We start from the raw sequence: 19295 nt of genomic DNA on the forward strand, positions 1-19295 counted from the left end.
GAATGAATAGATAAGCAGCGTTTTGCGCTGTTCGCGTTTCTTTCAGTCGCGATAGTACGCATGCCGGACTGTCGAAGGAGGCTTTCTCGACATTTCCCTCGAAAACAGAACGGAATTTCAGGAGAGGTGAAGGATGAAACGTGCTCACAGCCGAACCCGGATCGTGAAGTTCCGCGTAAAGCGCGTCGTGCTGTCTGGTGCAAATGGGGCGAAGCAACACACTGCACTCATGGCCTTAGTGATGGCAGCTGCGCGGCGGGTTTCTGCTGCGCCAGACCCACGGGCTTTCCGCGCTTGGGAGCGCGCGGAAAGCATAGGGCGTCTGCTGCGCGCTGCAGTTTTTGCGCTGCGTTTCGACACAGCGCCCTTGAAGTCCGCTTAGCTTTAAGAATACGGTGTGAGAAATACATTACCCACGTTTAAGCGCTGTGGTAGTGCGTGAAGCAACAACACAATAAAACACTCGTGTGTCCAGAGGAATCAGCATGGCGTAGCTGCTATGATATAGTTTGAAAACGTTGGGGCGTGCGTAAACATACGCAAACAAAGAACAGGCATATGGAAGGAACAAAAACAAACTATTCAATTCGAATATTCAAAATAAACAAACATTCAAATAAGCATTGCATTATCGACGCCACCTGCTTCTGGGAGGTGACATCGAAACAAATCCTGGTGCTATGACTAAAACTCAGGAAGAGAAGCTTAATTCAGTTTTTGATAGCATGCAACGTATTGAAGCTAACAATGTGAGCCTTCTCGAATCCGTGAACCAGGTTTTGCTCCTACATGCCACCTTAAAAAAATTTCGAATCTTGGACGCAAAGAGTAGGCGAGCTTGAGAACAAACTTCAGTCAATGTCGACACCGCACCTTTCCACGAATGCGGAAAATATTTCCAAGATGTCAGTAATAATCGATGCGTTACAGTCAAAGATGACAGAGAGCAATTTCGGGCTTCGCCCCACGCATCAGAAAAAGCTTTAGAGAATTCAAGACAAAATAGATCACATGGAAAACCGCTCCCGTCGGTCTAACTTACTTTTTTACGGAGTCAACGATACTGATGGTTCCGAGTCACCGCAGGCCTCCGAGAGAATCGTAAAAGAGCTCTGTTCAAGTCATTTTCGCATATTTGTTTCGTCTGTTTCAGAGCTCACCGCCTGGGCCGGTTTCCAGTGAATAAGAAGCGTCCAAACATTGCAAAGTTTTTTAACGAGAAAGAAGTCGAATCCATTTTGAGCAAGGGCTTCAAACTGAAAAACACAACACTAAGCGTAGCACGAGACTATTTTGAGACCATGCGCGACAAAAGACGCAAACTACTGCAGTTTTGAAAGAGCTTAAAAAAAGACGGTGACCGTATTCGTCTCGTTTTAAATAAGTTGTTCGTTAACGAAAACGTTTACATGTGGGACACGGAATCGAACAGTGCCAAAAAACTGTCAAGTCGCAACAACACTTGACGCATCTCAAATGTTCATCCTCCTGTCTTCCCGTATCTGCAACCAGTACCTTCATATCAGCCATCTTAATCAAACGAATCATCAACTAGTTCTCTTGATCACGTACACGGTTTTCATTTTTCTTACAACCAAGCCAGAATTACCCTCTGTAAACGGAACACTAAGTTCATCCCAAACCTCAGGAGTTAAGGCGTCTTCAAATAAGGCATCACACGAAAAAATTTCGCAAATGTGAATGCGCGCAGCACCATGAACAAATTGAATGCTTTAGAATCGTTGCTCGTTGGTCTCAAATCCGACTTCTTGGCCGTTACTGAAACGTGGCCAACAAGTGACATCGAAGACGCTGACCTAACACCCCCAAACTGCGCGATGATGTATACGCAATGATAGACCAACACGTGGCGGCGACGTAGCTGTCTCTATAAGTAAAAGAATCCCCTTCACATTACTTCCAGACGTAGAAGGCGTAGACGCTGTATTTTGAAAACTTAAATTGATTGATTGATTGATTTGTGGGATTTAACGTCCCAAAACCACTATATGATTATGAGAGACGCCGTAGTGGAGGGCTCCGGAAATTTTGACCACCTGGGGTTCTTTACCGTGCACCCAAACTTAAATTCACAATCCACGTTATTGTTCTCGGGTGTGCATACCACGCCCCTTCATCAAACCTTGAGTTTATGGACGCCCTGTGCACGTATATCCGGCGTCACGCATCTCGATTGATATGTGGGGTTTAACGTCCCAAAACTGCCATATGATTATGAGAGACGCCGTAGTGGAGGGCTCCGGAAATTTTGACCACCTGGGGTTCTTTAACGTGCACCCAAATCTGAGCACACGGGCCTACAACATTTCCGCCTCCATCGGAAATGCAGCCGCCGCAGCCGGGATGCGAACCCGCGACCTGCGGGTCAGCAGGCGTCACGCATCTAATGCCGGAGTTATTATAGTGCGGTATTTTAATCTGCCTGACTTCAACTGGGATCAATGCACTACCACAGCACCTGCTCCGAAATAATTTACGATTTAAATCTTTCTTTAAACCTTTCACAAACAATGACACATCCTACGCGTGTACAGGAACACAACTCGAGTGTGCTGGACTTAATATTTCCCACTGATAACTTTCCCGTACATGAAGCAAAGATAGAACTACTAGACGGCATTTCAGACCATAAAATACCCTATTGTAGGATACCTATAAAGGACAAAAAAACGCATTCATACGCACAGAAAACATTTCCAGACTTTTGTAATGCTGATGACGTAGCAATCTATGACTTACTGTTCGACGAATATCCATCATTTCAAGAATTAGACTCTGACTCCATGACGACTATTGAAATGTGGGGGCATAAGTTCAGAGAAATTGTTCTTTGTTGCTCACAAAACCACGTTCTATCGAAAAAAACGAAGACCAGAAAGATGAATTCTTGGGTCACACGTGTTGTTATACATGCTAAAAGAAAGATGAAGCGTTTGAGAAAAAATCTAAAAGAGAAACCAAATATTTATTGCCGACAAAATCTGAGCGTAGGTATAACTGACATGAAAAATAAAATCATGGCAGCCAAGTCTACTTATTTTGAATAAACTCTACCTCGGTTCATAAAAAAAGTCTTCAATAAAACTTTGGCAATACACGAATACTAAGGTTCGTAAAATGACCCACAAAACGTCTGAAAAAAGTCCTTATTCCACAAACGTATTAAATAGATATTGTCAATCAATTTTCACAGTTGATGACGGAAAACAGCCTCACGTAGAAATTAGAGACGAAAAATCTATTAAGCGATTATTTATGTCAGAAGAGGCAGTTTTCAACTCACCATTGAAGTTGAATTGCAAAAACAGTTTCGGACCAGACAACATAACTAACGCGTTTTTAAAAAGATATGCTGAGTGGATAAGAAAATACCTACCTGTGCCTGCAATTTAACCGATCATTGTCGTTGCGTACCCTACCAAAGAATTGAAAAAGAGCAAAAGTGATTCCTATACATAAGTTCGGAAATAAAAACAAACCTTCCCATTATCGGCCAATCTCATCAACATGTACGGTTGGTAAACTGCTCGAGCACATAATCTTAAAGAACATATTAAAACACCTTGAAGAAGACAAAATACTGTTCCCTTTTCAACAAGGCTTCCTCCAGGACATTTCTATTGTAACACAACTAATTTACATGATCCGTGACGCCTCATTAAGTATCGATCGTCAAAAACATATTGATCTCATTCTGCTAGATTTCTCGAAAGCATTTTAACGGGTGTCGCACAGCAAACTCATGCTGAAACTTCAACTTTTTCTAGGCAAGGGCTAAATTCCTTACTGGATTACTAACTTTTTAACAGACAGGCTGCAGTTCGTGGAATCAAACCATGTCCAATCTTCAATCGTACCGGTGACCTCTGGCCTACCGCAAATCAGTGTTTTGGCGCCGGTATTATTCGTACTTTTTGTGAACGGCCTTCCTTTATCTGTTAAGGTTGGATTCAGAATATTTGTAGATGAATGCATCTTGTACAAAGAAATCTACTCAGACGATCACCATATCACCCTAAATACAGCGCTACACGCAGTTTCAGCCTGGTGCAGTGATTGGCAAATGAACATTAACGAAGAAAAGTCCTCGCTCTTATTCATAACTAGAAAAAAGCATCCATGCAATTTTATTTACGCCTTAAATAAGCTACCTTTTCTAAAGCCACAAAGCATAAGTATCTAGGTGTCATTCTGTCACATGACCTACGGTGGGACGCTCATGTTCATTACATCACATCATCTGCGCTTAAAAGACTTATTTATAAAAAGGCGATTACAGCAAGCACCACCACACACAAAGTTACTGGCCTACAATACACTTATAAACCCATCCTGCAGTACGCAAACACTACCTGGTTCCCGTACACACACAAAAAAACTAACCAGCAAGCTCGAAGGTGTTCAACAAAAAGCGCTTATTGTCATCTTTAACAAATTTCTCCGGAAAATATTCACCTACGGAGCTGCTTAAGAAGGCTGGACTACCAACCATAAAAAACCAGCCGATATGAGCACGCTTAAAGCTGATCTACCAACTGTTACATGGTCAACTAAACATAGACAAGTCCCGCTACATGAAGCTATCAGCAGCTAGAACTACCCGCCACAAATACTCTTATACCCTTGCCTCTTACAGATTTCACACAAATGCCTCCGACTTCTCGTTCTGCCCGCTTGCTATCAGAGAATGGAATAACCTGTCCCCCTCCATTACCAGTAGCACATCCTTAGCCACTTTCTCAAAACTAGTATAAAGCGACTTGATAGCCTCGTAAACATATTATGGTGCTATGTGATCTTTCTTGTTATTTAAGTAAAGTGCCGATATGATTGTACTTTGACAATTGTGCTTATATGTTTTCTTTTTTGTTATTTTTTGGTTTTGTTTTTTTTGTTATTTTTATTGTTTTGTTATTTTTTTCTTAATATTTTTTCCCTCTCAATTGACTGTACCTAATCACTGCCTTAGATTGTCCACCTGTTATAATCGCTTTGGGATTGACAGTATTTATAAATAAGTAAATAAATAAAAAAATAGAATTGCTCCCGAAGAGTGGAGCACACCACAACATGACACCTGGCTGCAATTTACTGATTTAATATTTAGAGCATTTTTTAGCGAACTTCAGTGAGTTTTGACCGTATTTTTTGTCTATCTATACAAACGTGTATTACTTTTTCCTGATGAGCACAACATAGCGTACGCTTCATTTATTTTCCACTTAGGCTGCGTAGGTAGTACTGTAACACAGCTCTAAAATTTCCTAATAGCTCAGGTAGCGTGTCTGTTATGTCTTTAAATATATAAAGAGATTAACTGTTAGGGAAATAAAGCCTCTGGTGTACCGCAAGAATATTGCTCATTAGGACGTTTGTTTCGGGTGATCGCTAGTAACATGAGCTAAGGCGTACATGATGCTGCACTGTTATCGATTAATTTACTAGGGTTTCTCCTGTTTGTTTTCTCATGGTGCAACTCTTAACTGTCTCACACGGAAGTCAATGTCCAGCGTCTCGTGTCATCAATAGTGATTTTAAAAAATAATCACGTGATGACATCGCAGATCAATGATATTGGGGACGTCATCATGTCAATCAACGTGTCATGTAATAACGTAATACGCACACATGATCAGTCTTTGTTGCCTCTATAGGCCAATCAGAGAGGCCATGGAAAACAAGGTGACATGCGTAAACCTAGCTTGCAATGTATTCGATAAAGGGGGCATTGCGCAACCACATTAGATGAAGCCTCTAAAGCTTCGCAAAGTAGTGACGTATGTGGTTATTGGCGCACGTCCTCTCTTTTCCCCCTCCTCGAACTTCTCCAGGCCAGTGCCGCATCGGTAATGGCCAAATGCCGTCACGTGAGACCACTCGCAGGGTTCGTGTGTCTGCAGTCGCCTGCGACAACAATCTTTGCTCTGGATGCGCGGACTCCTTGGGGCAGCGCGCATTTGTTTCGACAAATATGAAGTAGTCCTTCCGTGCGAGCTGTGCTGTGAAATACTTTCGTCGTTGTTTGTTGCCGTCTCGTGCCCTCTGATGGCAGAACAAGTGTAGAGTTGGCCGAAAGCTCTTTATGGTACCACCCGTTAAGCGCAATGAGTTCCGACAAAAGACATTGTGCATAAAATCGGATATGAGAACTTTAGGCCGATATTTTCTAATCTATATTGCAAAGTTGTGTGTCTCTCACTGAGTGTGGTTTGATGCTTTTTCAATTCAATGCTTGATCTAACGCCGTACACAACTCACAGTTAATCGTGCTGGACGTCGTGATCTTTCACTCAGATTTCATTACGCTTGTGGGTGCTGTTTTTTTTTTGTGAGCTATACATACTTAGCTCTTTTGCTTGTCTTTATGCTATGGCTGGTTTGAGTTCGTGGTATTGATTTGTACGCCTAGCATGCATGCGGGAAGATGACGATAACTGTGATTGTGAAACTTCAGAGATTACGTGCTGCTGTTTGGAATAAACAAGACTGAAGTGCAGTAACTCACAATAGTATGGGTACTTTTCGTTGGTTTTTGTTACGTGCACATGTATTTTAGAGCAAATTGCTTTCTTTGGCTTTTTTACGTTGACCGACAAGCCACTCGACTCGCGATGTGAGGGCAGCTATGATGATGATGTGCGGTGTTTTATGGCACATTGACCATTTGATGGCCAAATAGCACCAGGTCAATAGACAAATTATGTGAGCAATAATTATGATAGGCGGCTGTAAAAGTGCCCTAATATCTCTCGTGCTAACGCGGGCAAAAACATGAAAGCACTAAAATCATGACATTGACGTGAGATATGTGCAGTGAGATTGAATGGCCGAACGTGATTGTCAGACAATGATAGAGATGTGTCCACGGCGGCAGCAACCACTCTTCAGAGGTCACGCTACGGAGTGCCTGGAGATATGTTGTTAAAAGTACGTGTGTCTGTTCAAAATGCCAGCAATGATTTATGTGTGAAAAGGAATTCTCTATTGATGAACGTTGATGGGTGCAGGGGTATCTGCTGTCGGTAGGGAAATAAAAAGAGGCTCTTTTTTCTGAGCCAATTTAGGTCACTGCACTGCACGAGGATGTGGAGAATTGTGAGCAGTTCTCCGCATCTCTATCACAATAGTGCATCGCCACCAGACAAAAAGCATAAATGTGTCGATTGTGCGTGTCCTATCTGGAGTCTTGTAAGTGTGGCTTGTGTGTAGCATGATCTGGATACTGTTGGCCAATATCCAATTTTTCGTTTCGTAACATGTAGTTGTTTTCTGCTTACTAATCCCATAGGCGCTGCCAGCACGGCCTGAACTCCCGTCGTAGAAAAGATATCAGATCAAACGCCGTTGTCTTGAGCAGATGTGGCTAGCTGATTCGTCAACACGTTTTCAATGATCTCGTGGCGCCCTGACACCCACCACACTACAACATGTCGTTTGAGAGCGTAAATTGTGCACAACAGAGAGTATAGTGACACAAAGACAGGATTTTTATGTTTTCGCAGAGTTTTCAACAAATCTGCTCAGTGAACCTATGTATATCACCGCGCGTTGTAGTTGTACTTCTTTAAGATGCTTGACGGCCACAGATATCGCGTGAGCTTCTGTGGTGAACATACTTGTTTCGGATTGCAGAATACATGAATTAGAGAAAGATGGACCAACAGCTGCATAGGACACACCAGTGTGAGACTTTGAAGCATCTGTGAAAAATTCTGGGCAACTGTACTTGTGTTCGAGCTCAAGGAAGTGCATGCAGATATGTGCAGTAGGTGTTCGTTTAGTGACTTCAACAAAAGATCGCAGTCTACACTTTGCCAATAATGAAGTATAGGAGGCATGATACAATGAGCCGCATAAAAACATCCTGAGAATAGTGTGACTAGTAGGCACAGTGATACGAAAAGAGTGAAACTGAATTGCCTTGAAAAAACTGCCAATAGGAATATGTTAAACAACACTGAGAGACTTTTTCGTAATTGAAAGTAAATTTAAGCATCCAGTGGCGGCTACAGAAGCAGATAGATTAGATATGACATAAGATGCGATTTCAGGTGCCACAGTGCATTGTTAACGGCATGCACCCAGGCGCCATCGCTCGAAGGAAACAAAAAATCGTACCAGAAAATGTTTCTATCACTATTAGCTTCGCATGACGCCAGTTATAGGCACAGTAACAAGAAAAAAATATTTTTACTTATTGATACAGTGCCAACAGACAATACAAAGAAACAACACTTTTATCACGACGCGATGCTTCGTAAGCGAGAAAATACCTGACAAGCAATTTGGCTGGAGGCATGACCGCAATATTCTCGCACCCGACACCGGGACGTCAAAAATTGTGACAGTGTGTACTGGGTCCCACACAGTTTCTAAACGGAATGTCGAGTACATCGTCATGCGTGGGTGTTATAGACCAAGCCTACGATGTTTCAGATAATATAAGGGCGCATTCTAAAGCTCATTTTCTTTTACTTTCACTTGACTTATGCACTGTGTAATGGGAACACTGTGAAACAAAAGAACGAGATATATATACATTGCTTCATAGCCCCAGACCTGAGCGACGTGTTTTTAGCGAAACATAACATGGTTCTCGTTGAGCGCAGAAAGCACACAGATGTGATAGCTGTTTTTAGGTTCGTAGACGCCTATCTCATTGTTGCTAATCTTTAAACTAAAACTTTTGACGTGGTCGTTACAGAAACGCTAACCATAGTCATGACAGAGTTTCCTACCCCAGTACTAACGCATGCAGCACCTAAGGACAAGTTTATAAGTTTTGTAGACTTCAGGCTGTATTGTTCGTAAGCAGAAGTTTGCTAAACCACGAGGAAATGAACAGGCTCTTTCGTTCGCGGCCACTCAATCAAAATTGAAAAAGCTTGCAGTGGTGAATTCCTGTTATCAAAATTCACTGATGAAGTCATGTTACCACTAGCTAGATGTAAGCTTGTGGACCCAAGCTAAGCGTTTAGTGGACTGTGGTTATCCTATGTGCCTATCAACCACCGTCGCCTACAATGTAAGCAGGAATGCAAGGGCAAACGCCAGAGAGCAGGCAGCCGCCACTAAGGCAGCTAAGGTTGCTTTGAGGGCCTAGATGCATTACAATTTGCCTAACTTGGGAAGAATAGCGAGAAATGATGGTGCGGACGTAGTTTTACAACTCCCGAATGATTACATGGCATGCGCAAAGAGGGTAATGCAGAAAATAGCGGAAAACGGGGTGTTAAGGTAAAGCACAGAAAAAAGTGTGTGAATTAAACCCGAAGTGCTGTCTAGATGACTTGCGAACGCGTGAACATAGGCAGAACTGGAACGTGTGTAAACCAGACACTCATGGTACACCAGTACATCGTAGAAAAAGCAGTATGCGGACATAAAGAAATCCACTGTCAGAGGTGTGGTTGCTCCCCCATGTTTCAAAACACCCGTCTTCTAAATAGGACCTGAACAGAACTACGTGACAAATTATTGAAGTTCATGAAACTGACAAAATGGAATAAAATGTACGAGTGTAGCCTCCTTAGCTTTGCCAGCTAAAGAAAAGAGTTTAACTAGAATAGGCGCTTTGACGTTTGCGAGTGCAGATAGTCGTAAAGAATGATGACACGTCCATGAGCTGTGCTGTATCTTTAGATGATGTTTTCTAAGTTTCATCGACCTACTGTTATTGTAAAAATAGCATCGGTTATCGCAAATAAAACATTAGTTGCAAGTTAGAGCTGTGCGGGTATGTGTCTCTCTAGTGTGTCCCTGTCGTGGTGCGCTATAGTGATATGCATGTTGAAGCATGGGAAGTAAATAAGCAAGCGTGCAGGCAGATAAATGTAAGAAAAGACGTAAGTGATTGAGCAAGTGAGTTAGTGAGTGAGTGAATTTGGTTGGGTGAAAAATATGCATGTCTTTTCAACAGATGTTCATGTGCGAAATCACAAAGAAATGTTTCACCAGGTCAATATCTTCCTCCGCAAGCACTTCTGGAGCGGGCAGCTGGTGGTGTATTCGTGGGGCGTCAAGAGCCTCCTTCAAAGTGTGGTTCATCCATAAGGACCGCATCACCACCTGAAGAATAATGAGCATGAGGTCAACCTCAACCTCGTTCAGTGTGGCTTGCTCTAGTGATCATTTTGTACAGAAAAAATCAAACACTTGTCCCGCCAATCTCAGAAGCCCATCAATTCATGTTCTGTTATTACGTTTACAAAAAGAGTTCCCAATTCTTACAACTGCTTACATAATCAGACAGCTTACGCTTACTGGAGAATAAAGGGCTCACCCATGCATCACCAATTATTCTGGTATTGTTGTCCCAGTATCTCAGAGTCTTCTTATTTGTGTGTTTTACCTCATCATGCTCCTTTCCCCCACTGCACAAACCTTGTGTAAGAATCCTACATGTTGCCTTTAATTATTAGCAGCTACTTTGTCACTACTGGTACAAATAAAGTTGTCGAAGTTCCCGATAAGTCCTAAAGAGATCTGTGCGGATGTTCAAAAGGCGAAGTGGGATTTTAAGCAATTTAGGGAGCGGCAACACGTTTATTTCAAATGCAAAGCATGTCTTAGGAAACCTTGGTGAATTTGACTATCTGTCGGTCTATCTGCCTATCTAGCTGACTGCGGCTTTTAGATGTCCTGATAGTTTTGATAATGAGACCTATACCAAAAGCGGTATGGCGTAACATGACTGTATAATCAGCATAAGTGACTCATCATAACACAGAGATCATAACATCTATGTCATGAATGTCACGTGACAAAAGTCATAATCTTGATGCTGTTGCGGCAGTTTCGTTCACAGGATATATTAAAAAAAAGTTTGGTATGACGTGGCTGTATGGCGAACAAAGGTGACAGGCCCTGACATAGAAATCAGAACATGCATCGTCATGTATTTTATGAATGCAAGCCCTGCTCATGATGCGCTCGCAGCCGTTTCGCTAGCTTCACACATACCATATTTCATATTTCGTGACTTGAATGAACGACAAACCAAAATGACGCGTTCAAACATGGTAGTCATGATATGCTTGCTATGTAAAACATGACAATACGCTACGCTCATTGCATGCTCGCAGCCGTTTTGCTAGCTTCACACATACCAAATTTGATATTACGTGATTTGAATGAATGACGAAGGTAAATAACATGGGTAAACATGATAATCTGACATGTAAGTCATCTAAGGCTTCATTTACATGCCTACCACTGCTGGTGCTGATATTGCAAACGTTAGTGGTGCCGTCCTTACGCGTCTACAAACTACATACTTGCATCTTATCTAGATACGTGAGTGAGCATGACATTTCTACTTGTGCTTACTGGGTAATACAGCAATCCACCTCCAGAAGTTCTGCTGATAATAAAGTGACATTTTCACAATCATGCTTCGCATATCATCGACTCCCACTGTACGTTGCATCTTCCAAGTTTTTAATGCGAAGCATTTTTTAGCGAAAGTCAGCGACTTAGAGCGTATCTATCTATCTATCTATCTATCTATCTATCTATCTATCTATCTATCTGTCTGTCTGTCTGTCTGTCTGTCGGTCTATCTATCTATCTATCTATCGATCTATCTATCTATTTATCTATATACCTACCTACCTATCTATCTATATATCGATCTGTCTCTCTGGCTATCTTTGATTATGTCTATCTATCTATCTATCTATCTATCTATCTATCTATCTATCTATCTATCTATCTATCTATCTATCTATCTATCTATCTATCTAACCGCCTATGACTTTTAGCTCTCCTGGCCGTTTAAATAATGGTATCCACACCAAAATTAGCTTGGCATAGCAATACTCTTTGAAGCATAGGTGACTAGTCATAGTATGAAAATCATGACATGATGACATGAATGTCAAGATTCACTTTTCATGTTCTTGCTGCTGATTGATTTGTGGGGTTTAACGTCCCAAAACCACCATTTGATTATGAGAGACGCCGTAGTGGAGGACTCCGGAAATTTTGACCACCTGGGGTTCTTTAACGTGCACCCAAATCTGAGTACACGGGCCTACAACATTTCCGCCTCCATCGGAAATGCAGCCACCGCAGCCGGAAATCGAACCCGCGACCTGCGGGTTAGCAGCCGAGTACCTTAGCCACTAGACCACCGCGGCGGGGCCATGTTCTTGCTGCTCTTGCAGTGGTTTCATTCACATGACATGCTGCACACCAAGTATAGTGTGACATGGCTGCGTGGCGAACACAAGTGGCAGACCCTAATTTGGAAGACAAAACAAGCATATAATGTAAGTCATCACTACATGTGACACTCATGATGCCCTCGCACCCATTTTGCGAGCGTCACATATACCAAGTCTGGTATTACTTGACGTAAATGAAGGACGAAGGTATGTGACTGGTGCAAAAAACATAATCTTGAGAATCGTGTACTCTAGCATGACTATATGCCCTGCTCATGATACACTCGCGGCCGTTTCGCTAGTTTCACATATAACAAATTCGGTGTTATGTGACGCGAACGGGTGATGAAGGTAAATGACATGTCCAAACATCATAATTATGGTAGACGAAGAAAGTGCTTAACAGCGCAAACGACAGGAGGGGATAGAAGAGACGAAAACAGAGCGCTGCTCTCGTCTCTTCTATCCCCTCCTGTCGTTTGCGCTGTTAAGCATTTTCTTCGTCTATCATGTAGCACCTACCAGCCGAATCAAACACCTTGTTAAATATGTTGAGTATGGCTTTCGTGTCATGTAACAACATGATTTCGTGCCACACTCATGATGCGCTAGCGGCCATTTCACTAGCTTTCAATATAAAAAAAATTGTATTACGGACATGAATGAATGACGTATGTATGTGCCTGGTGTAAACATAATAATCATGAGATGCATGTCATGTAGCAACATGACTTTATGCCACACTCATTATGCACTCGCGGACGTATCGCTAGCTTCACTTATACTGAATTCCGTATATTGTGACGCGAAAGGATGACGAAGGTAAATGATACGTCCATAATGATAAATATGGCTTTCCTGTCATATGACAACATGACTACTTGCCACACTCATGATGCGCTAGCGGCCGTTTCGCTGGCTTCACATATACAAAGTATTTTATAACGGGACGGGAATGAATGACGAAAGAAAATGACGCGTCAAAAAAGCGTGATAATCATGGCACCTAAGTCAAGTACGACTCCATTTACATAGCTACCGTTGCTGATGCTGGTACTGCAAACGCCAGTGGTTCCGTCGTTACATGACTACAAGCTAGATACTTGCTTCTTATTAGATACGTGAGAGAACATGGCATTTCTACTTGTGTTTACCGTGTAATACGTCCGTCCTTCTCGCTAAGCTCTGCTGATCATAAAGTGACATTTCCTCTTTCGTGCTTCGCATATCATCGATTACCACTGTACGTGGGATCTGCCAATTGTTAAATGCGAAGCATTTCTTAGCAAACTTCGGTGACTTTGAGCACGTCTATCTATCTATCTATCTATCTATCTATCTATCTATCTATCTATCTATCTATCTATCTATCTATCTATCTATCTATACATCTATCTATCCATCTATCTTGCTATCTATCTATCTATCTATCTATCTATCTATCTGTCTATCTATCTATCTATCTATCTATCTATCTATCTATCTATCTATCTATCTATCTATCTAACCGCCTACGACAGTTAGCTCTCCTGGCCATTTCAATAATTGTATCGATACCAAAATTAGTACAGCGTAAGATCACTTTATGACGATCATAAGTGATTAGTCATTTTATCAAAACCATAATAATTATATCATGAATGTCATGATTTATTTTTCATGTTCTTGCTACTCTTGCGGTGGTTTCGGCCACATGACATGTTGCGAACCTGGTATAGTGTGACTTGACTGCACGGCAAGCACATGTGGAAATTGTAACATGCATGTAATGTAAGTCATGACTATTTGCAATACTCATTTTAAGCTTGCAGCCCTTTAGCGAGCTTCACATATACCAAATTTGGTATTAAGCGACCTGAATGGATGACGAAGGTATGGGACTGGTGCAATTATGATAATCAAGAAATGCGTTTCATCTAAACGTACGAAAACATGCCCTGCTTAGGATGCGCTTATGGCCGTTTTGCTAGTTTCGCATATACATAATTTGGTATTACAGGACGTGAATGGATGACAAAATATGTGACTGATGCAGATATGATAATTATGAGATGCAGGTCATGTAGCGACATGACTACGTGCCATGCTCATAATGCGCGCGCGGCCATTTCGCTAGCTTCACATATACAATCTTATGCATTACGCGACGTTGATGTATTGCGTAGGTATATGCCTGGTGCAAACTTGATAATCATGGCATGCTTGTCATGTAAAACATGACTACATGCTTCCGTCATAACACGCTCGCCACCGTTTCGATAGCTTCCCAGATATCGAATTGGGTATCACGTGATGCGAATAGACGACAAAGTAAGTGACACGTCCAAATATGATAATCCTGACATGAAGTCATGTACGGCATTATTTACCTACACCTCGTAACGTTGTGGCAATTTCAAATTTACATATTAACCTTCTTCCTCGTGCTTCGCATATCGTCGATTCGCGAACTGCTCAGTGAGCGAGTTTTACCTCGACTCTTCATTCCTTTGCAGAGCAATTCGGTTTTTGGGTGTTCACTAGTTTAGACGGGATTGGGGTGGCATAGACTGCCGTTACCTGGCGTTTCAGCCCTAAAAGTAGCCAACTATCGAATCAGCGGACGCCTGTGCCCATTTTACAACCGGTGCGGTAACGTGGGTTCAAACTAACGACGTCCCGCAGCGGAAGCGGATATGCCAAGTTTTTCTTTCGAGGATGAAAATCAAAATTTGAATATTTTAAAACTCGGTATTCGGGAAAAAAGCCTGAATGTTATGCCATAAAATCCTGAAGGTCAATCAGTATTAGAAGAGTACGAGGCTTGTTTTTTACAGAAAAAATGGGTACAAGTCATTGATTGAAGATTAACTAACTGGAGCATAGTGAACAAAAAGCATTGATAATTAAATAAAGCAGTGTCTTGAACCGTCCCCCAGACACACGAATCACTCAATCCACCATGGCACTCACGGCATCTACGAAGTGTCTGAAAGGTCTTCAAACGTTAATGTGGAGCTGCCAGTATGACGACAGTGAAATGCGGAATATTAAAAAAGCAGTAGGAGGCAACCAGAAAAACCTGGTTTAAGTTTTTGTTTATCGTTTTTGTTCATCACATCTGCAGGAAAGTTATAAACAGAGGAGTTTGAAGTCTTGGCTACTACGCTAAAGCCAGCAAAAAAAAAATACTTAAAGAAGCCCAGCAAAAGTATGGGATACAACAAAGAGGCAGACAGAAACACCGCTGGAACTAACAACCGTGACTTATATCACCTACCATGTCCCCCAAGGAAAGATGAAGCACACAATAATCTTCCTTACCATCGTGTCAAGACACTAAAATGCTTGTCGAGAAGGCAAACTTATAGTGAGCCTATAAATTCATCTTAGCTTTTCCAATGTGGTATGTCTGCACAATTTCACGCTTCGATTAACTCTTTCATTTTCCTAGACAAGTAACTTTACTGAAGACGGGTGGCACACCATATTCATGACAGGGACGATTATTCTTTCTCGTCACTGTCATGAATGTGGTTGTCCCCCTTACCTCATTAGGGCGCTGGTCCCTACCCGGCTGCAACCACTCCGCCTACGCATTGTTGGCGGATGCGCTGGGCTCACTGCGCTTCACAGAAAAAACTGAATTGAGCTCCATGATAAAGGTCATTATCCAGTCTTTTCAGTGACGTCTGATTTTATGCCTGGTTGGAATACCTTGTAGCAATGAGAATAGTAAGAGCAACAAAAGCATTTTTGCTGTACAAACTTCCGTTGTACCCAGAGTACGGTGAAACTATTCAATGTAGCAAAGCAGCAATTACTGTGCCTAAATTTAGACGAAGTGCCATTCAAGGTTTCTAGGAAAAGGTATTCGACATAAACTTATTAGTAGTTTATTCACGTTCCATTGAATAGGGGCAAAATATTGAAGGTTTGTGCTTTGAACTAAAGATTTTCAATGAATCGTAAATACCACAGACGTTTTTGGTGTCAGCTCCGTGTAATAATTAAAAAAATCAAGTTGTTTAATGTGAGTTCAAACGTTCGCCGAATGTGGCACAATTAAACATATTAAAACGGCTAAAACATGTAATATATATCTCAAGGCTTCACAAGGTAAGTCTATTCACCACGCGTAACAAACACCAACTATAAAAGGAAGAGGGCTGAGTAATGAATCTTTTCCATACGCACCACTGCAGCAGGCTGGGCGTTGTAATCAAGTGCCAAATGATTTTGGTACGCCAAAAAATTGTGCGTTCATCACGTGCTCGCAGAACCAGCGTTCTCTGCCGCATCTTTAGTAATGCGCATCTCTTCGTGGTTCAACTGCTTATTTTTTGCGGGTTCCTTTGAGTTTTTTCATGCCTGTGAAGTTAGAAATCGTGAAAGGAAGGACGCTTCCAAGCCGTGCGAATGATATGCATGTAGTGTCACTTCAATGAGGGCACAATGTTTTTTTTTTCTTGCCTGGGATGTAAAGGTTATTCAGATTTCACATACTCGACAAAATACAAAAGTACCACAAAACACATTGAAGACCCATCAATTTTGAGCTGACTATTGGTCAATACTTTGGCATTCTTACCAATGGTTCGATGCTCACAGTCCACTTTGGTCCATCCTCTTATCCCTTCACCACTTCAAAAACTGGCACACTAACTCGCAGAAATATTGTCACACAGATCGCACTTCTACATCCGCATTTTCGGTGGACGTACTCAAATCTTTTGGTTGCCGAAAATTGCAGAGTCAACGAAGAATAACCTGACTTCGACGCTCATGAGAAAGGCCACATCAAAAAAAAAAAATACTGTTATCACACATACTGTAGCACTGACGAATATTTTCAATGCAAAGCATGTCTGTAAGTACTGCAAGCACTTTTGGCATCTATCTATCTATCTATCTATCTATCTATCTATCTATCTATCTATCTATCTATCTATCTATCTATCTATCTATCTATCTATCTATCTATCTATCTATCTATCTATGTACTTTTCTATCTATCTATTTATCTATCTAGACGCTTACGTCTGGGTGCTCTTGTGATCACCTGAACAAAAATTAGTATTGGAGGATGAGATAATTTCATAAATATGAAGCGATAGTCAAGACATGAATACTTTCATAATCTGGTCACGTACGCGGTCAAACACTTTCCACTAGAGAGTGGCACAAACCTGCAGGCGGATATGTGCCACTGGTATTCGGGTACGTTTCACAGGTGATTCACACTAGTAATCTACCCAGCGAGGACCCCTATGCAGTTGGAATCGTTGAGACCGGTAAGTGTGACAAGTAATTTTCGAAAGTAATAGAAAAAATGATCAATGAACGAATTGTATGGTGGCAAGACATGAAAAAACTACTACCAGAAAGCATAGCCGGCTTCAGAACAGGTAGAAGCACGATGGACTGCATTCCGGATTTTGTCACAGATATGGAAAACCAACAAACGCAAGGAAACACCAATGTCGTTGCATTCCTGATGTGCACCTAGCATAGGACACAGCGAGTTACGTTCACGTTCTGGAAGGCCTGGCATTAAAGAGATTCAAAGGCAAGATACTGCGTTGGATCACTCACTTCCTGAAGCACCGGCAAATTTTTGTAGTTACGCAGGAGGGCCCAACGTCAGAACATGTCATCAACCAAATAGTGCTACTGGGCAGTGTGCTAAGCCCTACTCTCTTTAATGTAGTCATGGGGTAGCTCGCGTATAATCTTCCACCTAACATCAGATGTTAGTATGTGCTGATGATATAAGTACATGGACGTCTGGTCCATCGTTTTTGGATGTACAACAAACTTTACAAGACGGGTTGGATTATGTAGACCATATTCTAAGAAAAAGAGATATGGCGCTGACTCTGGCTAAAACAGCCATACTACCATTTACATTAAAAGACCCGGAGATTTTCAGAATATTCTGCAAAATCAGCCTATTCAAATGGTTACAACTCATGAATTCTTGGGATTAATTTTAGACCAGAGAATAACATTATCGCCTCATTTTTTTAGTAAACAAAAATTTTACCAGGCTATTTGAATCCTCCCGCATCTCTGCGCAGCCAAATGGGGTGGTACTATAGAGTCATTATTAGCTCTACATGTTGCCTGTATACGCCCCATCGTAAGTTACTCACTGCCCCTGCGGGACGGACTTCCAGCCACCACTGAAAGGAGACTTCACTTGTTATTTGCAAGGAGCTTGAAGTATGTCTGGGGTTGCCACGGTCCACTTGCAGTGCTTTAGTGTAAGCAGAAGCTCAACAGCCACCTTTGGCAGTACTCCGAACTAAAGAAACAAGTCGAAATTTATTTAGAATTTTCACGCAACATGAAAGTCATTCTTTATCTTGTGCCCTAACACAAAGGACGGCAACGAGACTACAGGTTAGTGTACCATCATTTCAAGCTGTAGTACCAGAATTTAAACGATGGAAACCTTCAAAACAACATTGGACGCTGCCACTTCCCAACGTTATCTGTGAAATAGGCGGCATAGAGAAGAAAGCAGACATGGCACCTCTAGTAGCGGCACAGATGGTACATCATCAGTTTCATATATTGCGTAACGAAAAAACAAAGATATAAACAGTTAGATCATGCACTGAAGAAGCGTCAGCCTTTGCGGTCTTTCTACCCGAATTTCAGAAAAAGAAAATGTACAAATTATTGCACAAATCTTCAACGACGACAGCAGAATTGATGGCTATCTTTGAAGCAGTTAAGCTTATCTGCGAGAATCCTAGCCACGAAAGTGGGTGATATGCATGAATAGCAAACCTGCTCTTCAGCTAATCAGAAATGCGAGATCCCTTTACAAAAAAAACTCCCAAGCATTTCCCCGAGGGTGAACATGGTTAAGTGCGAATACACGGGGTGATGCTATGAGGGGTATTTATTAATTCGCGCTATTATATTTATAATCACACTATGGTGCCTTTATGGTGTAATGGTTCCTGGGAATCGCAATTTGATCACACGGGGGAGTTTACGTTAACTCACTGGCGAATGCCAACGGATTTTCACTTTACTCCCCCTCACGACCCGCTCTCGACGGGAGACTGAGAGAGAAGGTGGGCGCGCGAGAGAGAGGGGTGCGCGCGCAGCTGC

General features: G+C 41.9%; 1 protein-coding gene across 1 annotated transcript in view; it reads right to left on the reverse strand.

Annotated features, from left to right (window-relative positions):
• Positions 1–19295, reverse strand: part of LOC142784427 (scoloptoxin SSD20-like) — a 181932-nt gene that overhangs the window by 98719 nt on the left and 63918 nt on the right. The window contains exon 2 of the mRNA XM_075882797.1: positions 9976–10089. Coding sequence (XP_075738912.1) covers positions 9976–10089 — 114 coding nt within the window. The remainder of the gene's footprint in view (positions 1–9975; positions 10090–19295) is intronic.

The sequence above is a fragment of the Rhipicephalus microplus genome, unplaced genomic scaffold (assembly GCF_043290135.1).
Source record: "Rhipicephalus microplus isolate Deutch F79 unplaced genomic scaffold, USDA_Rmic scaffold_14, whole genome shotgun sequence".
NCBI lineage: Eukaryota > Metazoa > Arthropoda > Arachnida > Ixodida > Ixodidae > Rhipicephalus > Rhipicephalus microplus.